Genomic DNA, 14,590 nt, shown 5'->3' on the forward strand with positions numbered 1-14,590 from the left:
AGGCTGAGGAAGGAGGATCACTGTGAGTTCAAGGCCAGCCTGAACTGCATAGCGAATCCTTGTCTCAAAAAAACCCCAAAACCCAAAAAACCTCCAAAACCCTGAAGAAATTTGGGGGCTGCAAAACAGCAGGTATCAGGGGACACTTACGGATGCTGGGTGGCTGCAGGGTGCTTGTCTGGAAAAGGTGACACCCTTGTCCCTGTCCATAGCTGGGCTCCCATCATCCCCAACGGCCTCCCCCAACCCAGCTGCTCCTCTGCAGGGCAGAAATGGGGAACAGCCACACAGCCGGGTGAGAAAGGCACAGTTTATTGGTCACACAGGCAGGGCAGCGGCGCATGGTGCGTACCCACTGCCTCGCTCTCACACACTCCAGGTCAAGAAGCAACATGAGAAAAGACACCAAAATCTACTCTCCTCGTAACCAAGGACACAGGGCTGAAAGCCACGGAGCCCGGGACTGACAGGCCCAGCCTTGCTGGAGGGCCACGGGGGCCTGGTGGCGCCGGCCGCCTTGAGCAGTGTATGGGAGCCCAGCGTGTGGACCCCGCAGGGCCTTGGACATCCTAACCCCAGGGTGAGGCCGGACCGCCTGTCTAGAACTGCAGTGCTTTCCTGCTCTCGCTCAGGCAGGTCCCTGCTCCCCATGTGGCTGTGTGGGACCCCGGCCTTGGCTACAGCAGCGTGTATCATGGAAGCTGGCCCAGGACCGAGCCCTGTGCCCTGAATGAGTCACTTGCACTCTCCGTGTCCCCTCAGCTGCGCCTCGCTGCCAGGGCCAGCCTGCTTAATGCTTCGCCCAAACCTCAGGATGTGTGGGCCTGGGCACGTGGTTCCGCCTGGCGGGGGCCTCAGCCCTGGACGCTGTCCCCACACAATGTCCCTAGAGCAGTTAGTGATGTGTGTGGCACAGGCCAACTCCTCTGCCACGTGGCCACTATTATTATTAATATTATTATTATTATTATTTATATCTCCACCCCCAAATTGGCACTTCAGTTCTTTTCCTCTAAATGGCGACTCCAACAAGACCCTGGGGTCCCAAGTACCACAGCCACGCTGGGGACCCGGGGGTGCGGCTGCCGTCCAGCGTGTGTCCTCCTTCCAACAGCGGCGCCGGCTGTCCGGTGTCACAGTCAGCGCACTCCACGGGCCACACAGAAGCGAGGCCCTTTCCCGAAAAACACAAAGCTTTGCACAGGAAGCGAGTAGGGGACCAGAAGGAGGCCATAGGAGAGGATTCTAAGGCTTCTGCTGCTCCTCTGGGCTCCTGTCACCGTAAGTCACCATGGCGTCACTGCTGGACAAGAAAGGAAGGGCTGTCAGGGACCCGCCTGATGGGATGGCCCTGGGGCCCTGCCCGCCATGGGCACGGCCAGCTTCCTGTGGCATGGAAAGAGCCTGCATGCTCTGTTCTGAGCCTTTAACACACATGGTGGGATCAAAACTACAGAGAATGCTGAACTACAGTAAAAATATTTGTATTCATCCTCCTCAAAATTCCCCCCAACTTGCTTCAAACACCCTTAGCCCTTCACTCTTGCCACTTCCTGGAGCCGCTCTGGAAGTCCTCTTTCATGAAGGTCTTTAGCTGCTCTGTCCTGGCTGCCTCGGTGTTCTGAATCGATTCAGAACACTGACCTTTCACGGTCATCTTGACTTTGGGAAGAGCCAGGATTTGCACAGTGCCAGACCCAGCAAATAAGGTGGAGAAGGACACAGCATCGTGTTTGTAGGAACCTCCCTTTCTGTTGGACGGCGCTTGGAAGCAGCATTCACTGCATTTCTGATCACACCTCGCCAAGCCACTTGTTCAAAGCAAGTGAAGTATTTTGAGGGACATTAATGGCAATGTGTCTTTTATTGTAATAATTTTATTTTTAAACATTCACCATGTTTTTGATCAGGCCACTTATTCTCATAAACATGAATTCTATCATCCTAGTACTCAGGAGGCTGAGGTGAGAAGATGGCTGAGAATTTGAGAGCAGCCTGGGCTACACAGTGAGTCCAAGGCCAGCATAGTGAGACCCTGTCTCAAAAAAAAAAAGAAACAAAAAACTAACTAACAAAAAATTCCCCGGAAACCCCAGAGAAATAATACATAATACCACAGAGCACAGTTCAATTTTCTCTATAAATCTATAAGACAGATACCATTAATAGCCCCATTCTACAGATGCATAAATGCAGCCTCGGGCACAAAGCCAGAAACTAGGAGAGTTAGGAATCAGATCTAATACACTTGTCCCCAACTCTGGTTTTTAAATTCCTTACTTAATTAGTTTATTTATTTATTGGTGTTGGGGATCGGATGTAGAGACTTACACACACTAAGCATGTGCCCCAGCTCCCAGCCTGTTTTCAATCACGCAGTTTTGCTCCGAAAGAAATCTACTTTACAAGAAAGGAAGGAAGGGGACACTGCATCTAAGTCTCTACGTACCAGGATGTTTTCAACATACTGCTAACACGAAGCGTAACAGTGAACTGCAAGGGGCGCAGGCTCCTCTTTACGCCCCTCCGGGCCTGCCGGGGGATGGGACTCACGCACAGTGCGTTCTGGTCCCTTTCAACAGTTTCCGTAGAGGCAGTGCAGGGTCAGGAACATGGGCAAGGACAGGCCTGGGTTCAGATTCCGCCTCTAGCTCTTCCTCACAGAGCGGCCTCCGGGATGAGCACAGGCACGCAGGCACACACGCACACAGATGTGCACACACGGTCATGCACACACATGCACTCACGGGGGCCGAGCTCACCTGCATGGCCGTCCTGCCCAGCAGCCCCTCCTCAGGCCGGTGCTTGCCGTGGTGCGGGAGCTCGCAGTTGTCGCGGTAATCACGGCTCTTGGCGTGCTGCAGCTGCAGGACAGCCGGGCTCTTGGCTGGCAGGGGCGGCCGGGGCGCAGGGGTGGGCGTCTGCTGGCTCACCTCGGACCGGGACGGCTTGATGGGCCTCTTGGCCGGCACCGGGGCCTGGGAGCCGGCGGGGGCCTTGGGCTTACCCTGGCCCCGGTCCCCGCTGGCGGCCCTGCCCTCGGGGGAGGCCGAGCAGGTGAAGGAGCGGAGGCGGGGCGCAGGGCTGAGGAAGGGCGTGGGCGCTGGCTTGCTTGTGCCCTTGCTGCCCTCGGCCTCCGACTCTGGGCAGGGTGGGGGCTCCTTCCGCAGCATCTTGGGGGACTCCTGCTCTTTCCTGGGGACCAGCTTGGGGAAGGCGCTCACAGAGCCGTACAGCGGGTTCTCGAACATCTCCGGCTTGCTCAGTGGCAGGTCCTCCTGCGGGGTTTCGGATGCACCCTTCCCCAGCTCGCCGGGCCTAGCACCGAGGGGAGGAGACAGGAGTGGGCACAGGGCCTACCGCACAGGGGCTGGGGGGCACCGAGTGGCTGCTTCCTGGGACTGGGCTTTTGTCCAGCGTGATGAAAGCTGTTTTGGAACCAGTCCAGCACAATACCGACTACTGACCTGCGTAATACCAACTACTGGGAAGGCGGTGGCAGGAGGACTGCAAGTTCTAGGCCAGCCTCAGCAAGTTAGTGCTATCTGTGTCTCAAAAATATTAAAAATAAAAACATAGAGCTGGGCGTGGTGGTGCACCCCTGAAATCCCAGCACTCGGGAGGCTGAGGCAGGAGGATCCTTGCGAGTTTTTTTTTTTTTTTTTGGTTTTTCTCCAGTACCAGGAACCGAACTCACGACCTTGCACTTGCCAGGCAGGCACTTTGCCGCTGAGCTAAATCCCCAGCCCCGATCCTTGTGAGTTTGAGGCCAGCCTAAACTGCACAGTGAGACCCTATCTCAAAAAAAGACAAAAAAAAAAAAAAAAAATTGGATTTGAGTCAGGTGTGATGGCAGAGACCTGTAATCCCAGCATTCAGGAGGCTGAGACAGGACAATTGTTGTAAGTTTCAGGCCAGCCTGAACTACATAGTGAGACTCTTTCCAAAAGCAAAAACCAGAAGTTAAAGTGATTGGATCTGAAAGATGTTTTGGAAACAGCTAGAGGTGGCAGCTGCAATAACACTGTGAATGTACCAAACACCACCAAATTGTTCATTTTGAAATGGTTCATTTTATGTTCTACACTCATGACGTTGATAAAAAAGTAATAAATAAGATGAGAGATGGCCATAAATAAGATGAATAATAAATAAATAAGATGGCCATCCTCGCCAGCAACCTCAGTCCTGACCTTGAACCCAGAAGCAAGAGGGACTTAGCCCCTTCGTAGAAGGGGAGGCACAAACTCACCGCCACCCCTAATCCCAGCCCCACCCTCAGCAGATGAGCTGCCCTCCTGTCCCTGCAGCAGATCAGGGCCGGCCTGCCCCAGGTCCCTACAGTCTCCCCTCTGCCCTCTCTAGCAATTCCACCCTGAGCGCCCCACCCCCATGGCTGCTAAGAGGAATGGGAGCATTTCAGGGGTCCAAGGGACCATGTGGCTTCTTCTGTGACCCTGTGTGTTTCATGAGGGTCTCAAGATGCTCCGTCCTCCAGATTTGTAGGAAGCTGCCATGTACCCAAGAACAAAACAAACCAAACCTGTGCCCTGCTGGCCTATATCTGGATTAACTCAGTTTGTTTGTTTTGTAGTACTGGAGATTGAGCCCAAGGTGCGCTGAGCTGTATCCCTAGTACCCCTACCGCCTTTAAATTTTGAGACAAGGTTTCATAAGTTACCCTCAAACTTGCAATCCTCCTGCCTCAGCCTCCAGGCCTGCACTGCTGTGCTATTGGCTTGACTGGCTTCTTCCCAGTGTTACAAAGTCCCCTTCCTGGAAGGGATTCCTTTGTCACAGAACTCATCACTGGAAGCAGCGAACAGTGCAGCAGTTGAGACAAAAGCCAGAGGGGACACCGACAGACACAGGCACGGGGACAAAGCTAGGGGAAGAGACCGGTGCATGGGACTTGTGGGCAGAGAAGAACCGTTGGTCATAACAAGGGGCGGAAGCTGCCTTTGCTGCTCTCTGAGTCGTCACTGCCCTTACTTCCTGCCATGTGGCTCGCTCGTGGGGATGAGGAGTGGGGCACCTTTTCCTGTTGGCCGAGGACAGCGTTCTGCTGACTGATGGGAGTGTCTGCGCTGTGGACCCATCCTGCGGGGGACGCACGGCCTCCGCTCCTGTGCAGCCAGGGCCCATCGGCTCCTTGGGGTGCAGCTGTGGGCTCTGGGGGCCAGGAGGGTGTCCTCCTCAAACCGTTGCCAGTGACAGCAGACTTGGGGATGTCGGGGAGACGGCTCGGGGGCAGGGCCACTGCACTTTGGAAAGACCCTGAAGCCCGTGTGTAAGGAGAAATGTTGCTGGGTACGGCGACACTCCTGTCACCCCAGCACTCGGGAGGCTGAGGCAGGGGGATCACCATGAGGTCAAGGCCAGCCTGGAGTGAGCCCTGGAGTCACAAAATCTATGTCCTGCCCTGCCCCGCTCTCGGGGACCCTCCTCCCATGTCCCCACTTGAGGGGGCGATGTGGGTGCTCCTGCATCTCCTCTGCCTCTTCCTGTATCTGAGAACTTCAGATCGTGGCCCTGGGTCCTCTCCGGCCATGGCAGAGGTCTTGAGGGTCCAGCTAGGTGGGGAGGGGGAGGCCTTCCAGTCTGTCGGAGGCCTCAACATTTCTAGTTTTGCTTTTTTTTAATTTTGGTTTTGTTGGTTTTTTGAGACAGGGTCTCACTATGTAGGCCGGGCTGCCCTTGCACTTACTACATAACCCAGGCTGAACTCACAGAGATCCTCCTGCCTCAGTTTCCAGAATACTGGGATCACAAGTGTCACCACCATACCCGGCCTCCTTGTTTTTGTTGTGAAGCAAACTGAGGCTGTTTTCTCCTTCTCCTACGTTTCTTTGAGAATGATCAGAGTTTCTCAACTATTCCCAAGAAATTGTGACAACCAGAAGTGGTCTAGCTGCACTGAGCCAGGGGTCGTCCTCAGTATCCCAGCCGGCCCTGCCATCCCTTCATCTGCCAAAGGGAAGGGCTTCAGGAACAAAACTGCCTGTGTCTCCAGCCTGAGAAGCCTCAGCCACACCGGCAGGGGCATGCTGAGCTCGAAAGGCCAGAGGACGGTGGCTTCGGAAACATCACTGAGGACTCCAAGGAGAAAAAAGGGAAAACACAGCGTTAGGCAGAGGGCCCACAGCAAATGCCCAACATCACTGTAAAACAGTAAAGAGGCTGAGGCAGGAGGATTGCAAGTTTGAGCCTAGCCTGCCCAACGTCACAATTTAGCACGACCCTGTCTCAAAAAAAAAAAATTCCAAGGGGAAGGGGTTGTAGCTCAGTGAAGGCCCTGGGTTTAATGCCAAGTACACCTAAAACAAACGATAAAGCAGCCTAGCAGCCCCCGGGGTCGAGACAATGCGTGTGCTGCTTTGCACGCCTTGTATCACTGGGACCTGGGCTCAGGAAGGTGGTAGGACGCCCCGCCCGGGCTAAGCTTCCTGCCCCCAACGCCTGCAGAGACTGAGTCACATGTGGGAACGGAGCCCCTCCAAGCTGGGAAACAAGCGGCCCTGGGCTGGCAGGGATGGGAACCCCGCCCCCACCTGAGGGCCATGCAGGGGCCGGGCGATGCCTGAGGCTTCACTGGGTCCAGAAAAGCAATTTTCAGCAAATGTAATTTTCATAGGCAGTTGCTTTGCTTGGCAGTATCTTCAAACATTCCTATCAGCACCTTTTAAAAGTGCACAGCACTGCCCGGCTAGAACACGGCAGTGGGGCAGGGCAGGACATAGCATTTTGTGACTCCAGGGCTCACTCCAGGCTGGCCTCGAACTCATGGTGATCCCCCTGCCTCAGCCTCCCGAGTGCTGGGATGACAGGAGCGTCGCCGTACCCAGCAACATTTCTCCTTACACACTGGCTTCAGGGTCTTTCCAAAGACCCTGCCCTCCGAAGGCCATGCTAGGGCGGACCCGGCAGGCCGAGCGACAGGATGCTTACCTAGACTCCTGTGCCCTGGGGCAGGTGCCCCTGTTCGCTGCGACAGAGTTGAACTTCTTGGGCGACAGTGGCGCCTGCGAGGGTGGGGTGGGAGGGCTGTCCCCTCTCCCCGGCCCCAGGGAAGAGTCCTTGGGCAGCGGGTCATAGCTCCAGGCTGGAAGCGGCTGGTCCAGCGACGGGGACATGGTCAGCTTCACGCGCGTGGGCTGCCCAAAGGTAATGTAGCTGGGATTCATGACGTCGTTGAGGCCCAGGGCGCCGCACGGAGTGGGCCTGCAGGGAAGACAGAGACACGGGTCAGGGCTCATCCTCTCACCGGCCTGGGGACGGCGCCCTCGGGTGTCCCTCGGCCCCTTGGCTTAGAACTGGAGGGAACAGCTCAGACCTGGGCGAGGAGATCCCGCAGCGACCCCGCACACGGCCTGGCATCAGCAACGACCTCCTGTGTCCCAGGGACCCCTCTGCAGCTCTCCAGGGCCCCCGCGCAGCCCACCTCCCCGACACCAGGGCCTGCGTGGGCCACAGCCGCGCCCTCATTCTACTCAAAATGAAAAGGACTCCCCTGGGCAACCGGCAGCCTGGCAGACACCAGAGCTCAGATGCGCGAGAGGATACGGGAAGGAGGCTGACGGGAAACACCTCGGGGCTCGAGGCTGGGACCATCGGCAGCGGGAAGTGGACCCAGCAAAGGGCTGCGAGAGCTGCTGGGGTGGCAGCCTGTGGGTGCCAGGGCCCGTCCCGGGCCCTCCACAGTGAGCAAGCACAGGGACCAGGCCCTCGCTGCCTTGACTCGGGAACTCAAGACGTCAGCAACCTGACGCGATCCTCTTATTTTGTTTTTTGAGGTAGGGTCTCACTATGTAGCCCAGGCTGGCCTTGAACTCCTGATGGTCCTCCTGCCTCAGCCTCCCAAATGCTGGGATTATAGGCCACCACGCCCAGCTATGACCCTGTTACTGGGGACTGCAGCCCTCTTGTACCATGGACTCTAATGTCCGGGTTACTCCCGGTTCTGTCTCTCTCAAGAGCAACCTGGGTGTGTTTCCCATCAGTATCGGGAGCCCAAGGACTCCTGGCTGCTGAGATCCCTGGTCTCACAAGAGACACAGCTACCACTGTGACCTTGGACCCCCCAGCATCTCTGCAGCCGCTTCCTCCTGGACCGCACACCCTCCCACGTGGTGCACAGCGAGTTCCCAAGGTGGGGTCTGCACCTAACTTGCCTTGTTTTCTCCAGCACCCAACCCAGCAGGTGCTCAGCAAACGCTGGCTGAGCGGAACAGAGCCTCCCTACACGGAAATCTCCCAGGCTTCCTCACTGCCACAGGGACCTTTCCAGAGAAGCGGATCTGTGGTCTGAAGACTGGAGCCAAGGGCAGAGAGAACCCTCCTGGGCTGGGCAGGAGCCTCCCTCCTCTGACTTCTGTTTGTCCTGGGCCCTGCTCTGCATGGCTGAGCTAGTGTGCGACAAGTCCCCAGGTCCTGCCTTACCTGCCAGCAGGCTCCCACTGCTTCATGGGGTCCTGGCTGCTGAGGTTCTTCAGGCCCTTTGGCCCACTGGGCTCATCCCGCTCTGTCTTCACGAAGTCTGGAAGGCAAGGGCCAGGAAACAACACATGAGGGCCCAGCTCTGGAGTTTGGGTCCAGGGATGGCAAGGTGGATGAGAAATTATGGCTACTTGGGGAAGTGTTTTAAGCAAAAGCCTAAGGCCTCCATTCAGTAATTGATTAGTTGTGCCTGCCATGCTTCAGGTATTTGGTGATTGATTAGTTAGGCCTGCCATGGTTCCAGAAAGAGCAGAACTGGCATGTGTGACACAGTTGTTATTTTATGTGACAGCCCTAACTTGATTTTAGCAAGGACAACACAGATAAATTGCTTATCAGATTAGAACAAAACAAAGGTCAACAGTGGCTCCAAAAACAGCATTTGGTACTCAGGGCCAACCTGTGCAGGGGTTTTAAGGGGAACTGGAACCCCTGTCTTTATTTCCAACTCTGGCTTGTGGCTGCCAAGGAGCCAAGCCCCATCACTCCAACCCACTGTGTGCTGCTGGAGAAAGGAGCTCTCTCAGGGCAAAGAGGAACCAGATCCATAGAGACAGCACCCTGGGTAGCACTGCATGCACCTGCACGCTCATCTTGGCTGGCCACTGACTAGGAACATAACTTGCAGCCAGTCACTTAGTCTTTGTGTGCCTCAGTTTCCCTTTTTATCAAACATGGACAATAACACAGGGCTGCTGTGAGACATAAGTGAGGTGACGTGTGAGATGATCACTTTGCACGTTACCATGTCTTTATTGATGTCCAGTTCACTTTAGGCATTGTTATTTCAGTGCTTAACAGGGGTTACAGTGAAGGGGAAAAGGAAAGAAAAAGAAAATCAACTGTTTAATGGGAAGTACCAGTGTTAATTTGCAAGTTTCAAAGCTTGGACACAGGCACAGAAGAAAATGACAAATTCACATCTCAGCACACTGTGTTCTCCTGTGTTAGCAGGGTCTTTACAACACAGCGGGGACAACTTTTATCTGAGGCTTAGATCAGCACGGTCTCCTCTGAGCATTGCTGGCGGATGACACTCCGGGCTGGTGTTTCACAGAGGGCAACGAAACAGTCATCGTGACTGCTAGGGAACGTGGCTGCCTTGGTGTGTGTTCATGCGTGTGTGCGTGTGCAAGAGTGTGCATTGCTGAGGACTGAACCCAGGGCCTCCTGCACTCAAGGCAAGTTCTCTACCCCTGAGCTACATCTCTAGCTCTGGTGTCATGTTCTGGGAGCAATAAATGGAGCTTCTCAGCAGCCAGCCGAAGTAAGGAAGTGGCGTTTAAGAGGACATAAAGATTTCAGGTCAAGTTCAGAAGGTGCCCCGCTGGGGGACAGATTTGGGGATGCTGCTGTTTTGAAGGCAGCTGGGGCGGGATAGGGGAAAAACGAAACAAATGTGTAAGGTCAAGGGTGGGGACTTCTGGGTGTAAATGGTGGGTGACAGTGCACTGGAAGGCAATTTTTAAAAAATAGTACTGGGGTTGTCCAACCCTCAGCCACCCAATCCCACCCTACCTTTATTTTTTTTTTTTTGAGACACAGTCTTGCTAAGTCACCCAGACTGGGGCTGAACTTGTGATCCTCCTGCCTCGGCCTCCCAGAGAGCTGGGATTACAGGTGTGTGCCACTACACCTGGCTTAGAGAAAGTTATCAATCAGGACAGGATGAGTCAGATAACCTGAGCTCCTTTTTGCCTGGGTTGTGCCCTGAGACCACAGCAGAGAGATCACTGGAACCTTGGCTGTGAGAAACCACATCTGTCCCTAACGTACCTGCAGGCTGGGAGGGGCCGGAAGGCTGACTTACCGTACAGTCTCTCCCTCTTCTTGCCCTGGGAGGTCTGCAGCTTAATGGCCCCCCGGAAGTGGCCCGTCATCTCTCCATGATGGGTGAGTGGCGTATAGATGGGCAGCTGGGTTTCCGTGGCCTCCAGCCGAAGGGCGATGCAGCCTTCACCTGGGGGAAGGAGAGCCGACAGCAGCGGCGAGATCCAGGCATCGTGGGAGGAACAGGAGCGTCAGCTTAGAGACTGGACCCTACCACCTGCAGACAGCGCCTCAAAACAATGGCCCAGCCAGTCGTGGCGGCAGATGCCTGTAATCCCAGCACAGGGGAGGCTGAGGCAGGAGGATCACCCTGAGTTTGAAGCCAGCCTGGGCTCCATAGTGAGTTCATGGGCTGCATAGTGAGATCCTGTCTCAAAAAACCAACCAACCAACAACTAAGCAAAGAACAGCCAAACAAACAAACAAACAAAAACAATGGCCAGGCAAGGACCAACACATTTCATAGCCCCTTTAGAACAATGCTGCAGCAATCTGGGGCAGATGCCTCAAACCTTGCAGCAAAATGAACTAAACCCCATGGATTAGTCACTGTGAAAAGAAAAGTTAAATCCTAGAAAATCCAGCAGACAGAATTGAATGCTAATCTGGCTGCTGCCGGGGAAACCAGCTTCCCAAGGGCTGAAACAATGCAACAAATGACAAATCAAGATGGGCAGGGAGGAGGAGTTCTTTTCATACAAAGAAAAAACTCTAAAATCAAGAGGAAGCCGACCTTGCCCAACAGGAAGGGGCTGCAGCTCCGTACGGGGGCTGAGATTTGGACTCAGCAATACAGGCAGAACTAGGCTCAACTTCGGGCTCAGTCAGTTATTTTCCTGGGACCTGGGTGAGTCATTTGTTCCCTCTGCACTTTGGTTTGTATCCACACATTTGGGAATGGTGTTAGGTTTAGATCTAACACATTCCTCAAAGTAGTGTGTGGTGTGTGTGTGTGTTTGTGTGTGTAAGGTGAGTGGATCGGGGGGGTGCTGCACCCATCTGTGGATTCATCCATTCAGTTTAGTAGCTAAGTGTGTTAGGAGGTGGGGCCTGCCTGGAGGCGGCACTGGGGCTGTGACCTGGAAGGGTGTGTTCTTGTCCCCAGCTCTTCTCTCTCTGCGTCCTGGCTACTGTGAGGTGAGCAGCTCTCCTTGGCTATCTGCTGTACTATTTCTGCCTCAGAGCCCGCTGACCAGAATGAACCCACAGAACCCGCGAGGCAAAATAAAGCTATTCCCCTTTACACTGTGTGTGTCGGGTGTTGTGTTCCAGGGATGGGAAAGCTGACTAAGGCAGTAACTCACATCAGATGAAATCACGTAATACCTGCAGAGTGCATAGACTGGACACCCAGGAAGGCTGCACACGTGGGAGGGACCTTGGCTTTGGACCATTATACCCAGAAGCCCACGGGACAGGGAAAGGCGAGGAGGGACAGGACAGGGATGCTTAGCTTACCGTAGGATTCGTCACTGTCAGAGGACTTAATGCTAATCAGGATGTGCTGGTCCAGCAGGTACTCGGGGTCAGAGATGATGGGCTTCAACTGCAGGGAGAGGGCACGGGATTAGTGCCCACAGGTGGGGGCAGGCGAGGGAACTGGTGGGTGGACAGGTGGCCGTGGAGCACAAGTAGGAAAATGGGGCTGAAGATGCTGTCATTAACCGGGTTCAAGTCTCAACTCCCTGGGTCTGAGAGCACGCTTAGGAACCTAGGCCCAGCCTACCGGGCAGCGCTTAACTTTCTTCTCATCCCCACCCCCTACCACCTGTGACCCAGGCGTCCTAAGCTGGGCTGAGCTCCCAAGCCCCAGAGACAAGGCTGACCCCAAATGGCTCCACGCCCACTGGTTCTCCCTTCCTTCCCACCTCTGCAGGGTCCACAGCCAGATCTGGAATGGGCTGTGCACCCCACTGCCCCAGGCTCCCCCAGGAAGGTGCCTTTCTTCCCTTCAGGTCCTCCTGAAGGATGAGGATGAGGCCAGTGTCCCCGTCACACAGGGCCCTCCCAGCTGGGTCTGCAGCGTGCTACAGGTTGCTGCGGGTGCGGTTCAAGGCACGACTGCCAGACTCTGACTTCTAGCCCTGGCCTCAACTTCCAGATGCAAAAATCGCTCAGAGCCAGGCACTGCTGGCCTCCGGAGTGCCTGCTGGTCTGGCTCAGCTGGTTGAGGCCAGGTTTTGCTGGTTGATGCAGACCTGTAGGGCCTGTGGCTAGCTCAGGGACAGGTAGCACCGCATTAGCTCCTATGCTCAGCTGGAATTTACGTGTTTCTCTCAACTTCAGGACCCTCCTCACAATGACACCACCAAAAAGGGCCAAAATAAAAAGGTCAGCGGCTCAGGCTGTCCCTTCCCTTCCCTTCCCTTTCAGGCACCAAAAGTAGGCTCTGGGCACCACATTGAATATCGACATGGACTCCCTATTCTCTCTTGAGAAGGTTCCAGAAAAATAACTGGAAATTGCAATGGGCCCCTGAGTAAAGGGAATTCACCCAAATTAGGAGCAACCACGGCTCAGGCGTGTCCTCTGCTCCCGAGGTGACAGGGCCTCCTTCTGTGGCCCAGAGCTGCTCCCATCAGTGGTTAACAGTGGCATGGCAGGCCCAGGCCCCTGGAACCTGCCCGTGACGTCCCCTCTGAGGGCATCTTCTAGGGCAGCCCTTTCTCCTGGATGCCTCTTCTTTGGGCTCCCCCCAGTGATCTGAGAAAGAAGCCAGGGCCGCTCACCGTGCACCCACACTAACACCTGGAGCACCTCCCGTCCCTCAGGGTCACAACAGCAGTTTGGGCACGGAAGCATTTTTCTGTATAAAGCTGTTTATACAGAAAACAGCTTTCTTGTTTTTTTTTTTTTGTTTTGTTTTGTTTTTTCTGGTACCAGGAATCGAACTCATGACCTTGTGCTTGCCAGGCAGGCGCTGTGCCACTGAGCTAAATCCCCAGCCCCAGAAAACAGCTTTCTATTCCCACTAAGGAGGCCTGTGCAGTTGCAGGCCCGCCCTGGGTCACGAGGGTCGCGGCCGTGTCAAGTGCTCCCCATGTTCACAGGGCTCAGGCAGGCATTGCGGCTCCTCTGTACGTCCTTAGGTGAAGCCGTGGGCCAGCCCTGAACAGGAGAGGAAGCAAGGGGGCCAGGCAGCGGACGTGGGAAGGAATGAGGGTGTGTGATGTGCAGGTGCCAGCACCCCACGAGGATGTGGTCCTCATGCACTGTGAACATGGACTGATAGAAGATAAAGTTCTGTTATCAGAATAGTACATTTTACCAGGTAGACTTCAAAGAAAGAAAACAAAGGGGAACTGGGTGTATTTGAGACTGAGCCCTGGGTCTGCCACTATGGATGTGTGACCCTAAATGAGCCTCTTGTTCTGCACCTTAGGGCTACCTGCTTATTTATTTATTTTTGGATTTTCTTGAGACAGGGTCTCACCACGTAGTTCAGGCTGGCCTTGAACTCATAGCAACCCTCCTGCCTCAGCCTCCCAAGTGCTGGAATTACAGGTATGCGCCACCACACCCCCCCCCACTATCATTCTCTTTGTAAAATCAGGTGATTATGTGGGGACTGCTAGGTCTTGTCCATGCTCACTGAGGACCTGAGAGCCATTTAGGAATGTCAGGGTCACTGCCACCCTGCTGCATTTAGTCTGTGGGAGTCCAGCTCCCTCCGGCCGGGCAGGGTCTCAGCTCTGCTCCCACCCGGGCTGCTGGCCTGGTGCCTGAGGCCTTCTCCCTGGGGAGCATCCTCTCTCTCTGAATTACCTTGGGAAGCGTCTCGCCGAACTTCACCACCAGCTCCCCCTCACTGCCCTCTTCGTTTTCTCCTTCTTGGCTCTTGACAAAACCTGTGTGAGGACAGGAAGGCCGGTTCGCAGAAGACAGAGCAAGGGCCACACGCAGATCCTCCCGGGCCACCTCCCCCGGCAGGGAGCGGTTTCCCTTCTCATCAGTCTTGGGGGCCTCCGCGCTATCGAGGAGTCGGGCTTGCTGAGGACCCTGTTTTGTGCAGGGGATGGTCACTTGCCAACGTGCTCTGATTATTTTTAGGAAAATCAAAGAGATGCCCCCTCCTTTTCAGCTCCCCTGTGTGATAAACCAGGCAACAAAGAAATCATCACATCCCAGGCAGGAAGATTGGGAAACATGACAGCTCGTCCCACGCCACTCAGGATAGCAGCCTTTTGAAATTCTAATTTAAGCTTCCTAATATGCCGTTTCCATAGAAATGTATGCAAATGTCTCTATAGTTTATTAAAAACAC

General features: G+C 54.9%; 1 protein-coding gene across 2 annotated transcripts in view; it reads right to left on the minus strand.

The window, feature by feature from the left end:
* Positions 1 to 290: 290 nt before the first annotated feature.
* Inpp5d (inositol polyphosphate-5-phosphatase, 145kDa) overlaps positions 291 to 14,590 on the minus strand; it is a 98,553-nt gene continuing 84,253 nt past the window's right edge. Inside the window, exons 21-27 of one of the 2 annotated variants that reach the window (XM_005395359.2) lie at positions 14,092 to 14,174; positions 11,785 to 11,872; positions 10,307 to 10,456; positions 8,440 to 8,536; positions 6,949 to 7,221; positions 2,763 to 3,318; positions 291 to 1,300 (exon numbers count right to left, since the gene is read on the minus strand). In XM_005395359.2, the coding sequence (XP_005395416.1) occupies positions 1,298 to 1,300; positions 2,763 to 3,318; positions 6,949 to 7,221; positions 8,440 to 8,536; positions 10,307 to 10,456; positions 11,785 to 11,872; positions 14,092 to 14,174 (1,250 nt within the window). In that variant the 3' untranslated portion in view covers positions 291 to 1,297. Of the gene's footprint in view, positions 1,304 to 2,762; positions 3,319 to 6,948; positions 7,222 to 8,439; positions 8,537 to 10,306; positions 10,457 to 11,784; positions 11,873 to 14,091; positions 14,175 to 14,590 lie in introns of both variants that reach the window. The other variant, XM_005395358.2, reaches the window with a different exon arrangement.

The sequence above is a fragment of the Chinchilla lanigera genome, unplaced genomic scaffold (assembly GCF_000276665.1).
Source record: "Chinchilla lanigera isolate Chin_1 unplaced genomic scaffold, ChiLan1.0 scaffold00052, whole genome shotgun sequence".
Classification (NCBI taxonomy): domain Eukaryota; kingdom Metazoa; phylum Chordata; class Mammalia; order Rodentia; family Chinchillidae; genus Chinchilla; species Chinchilla lanigera.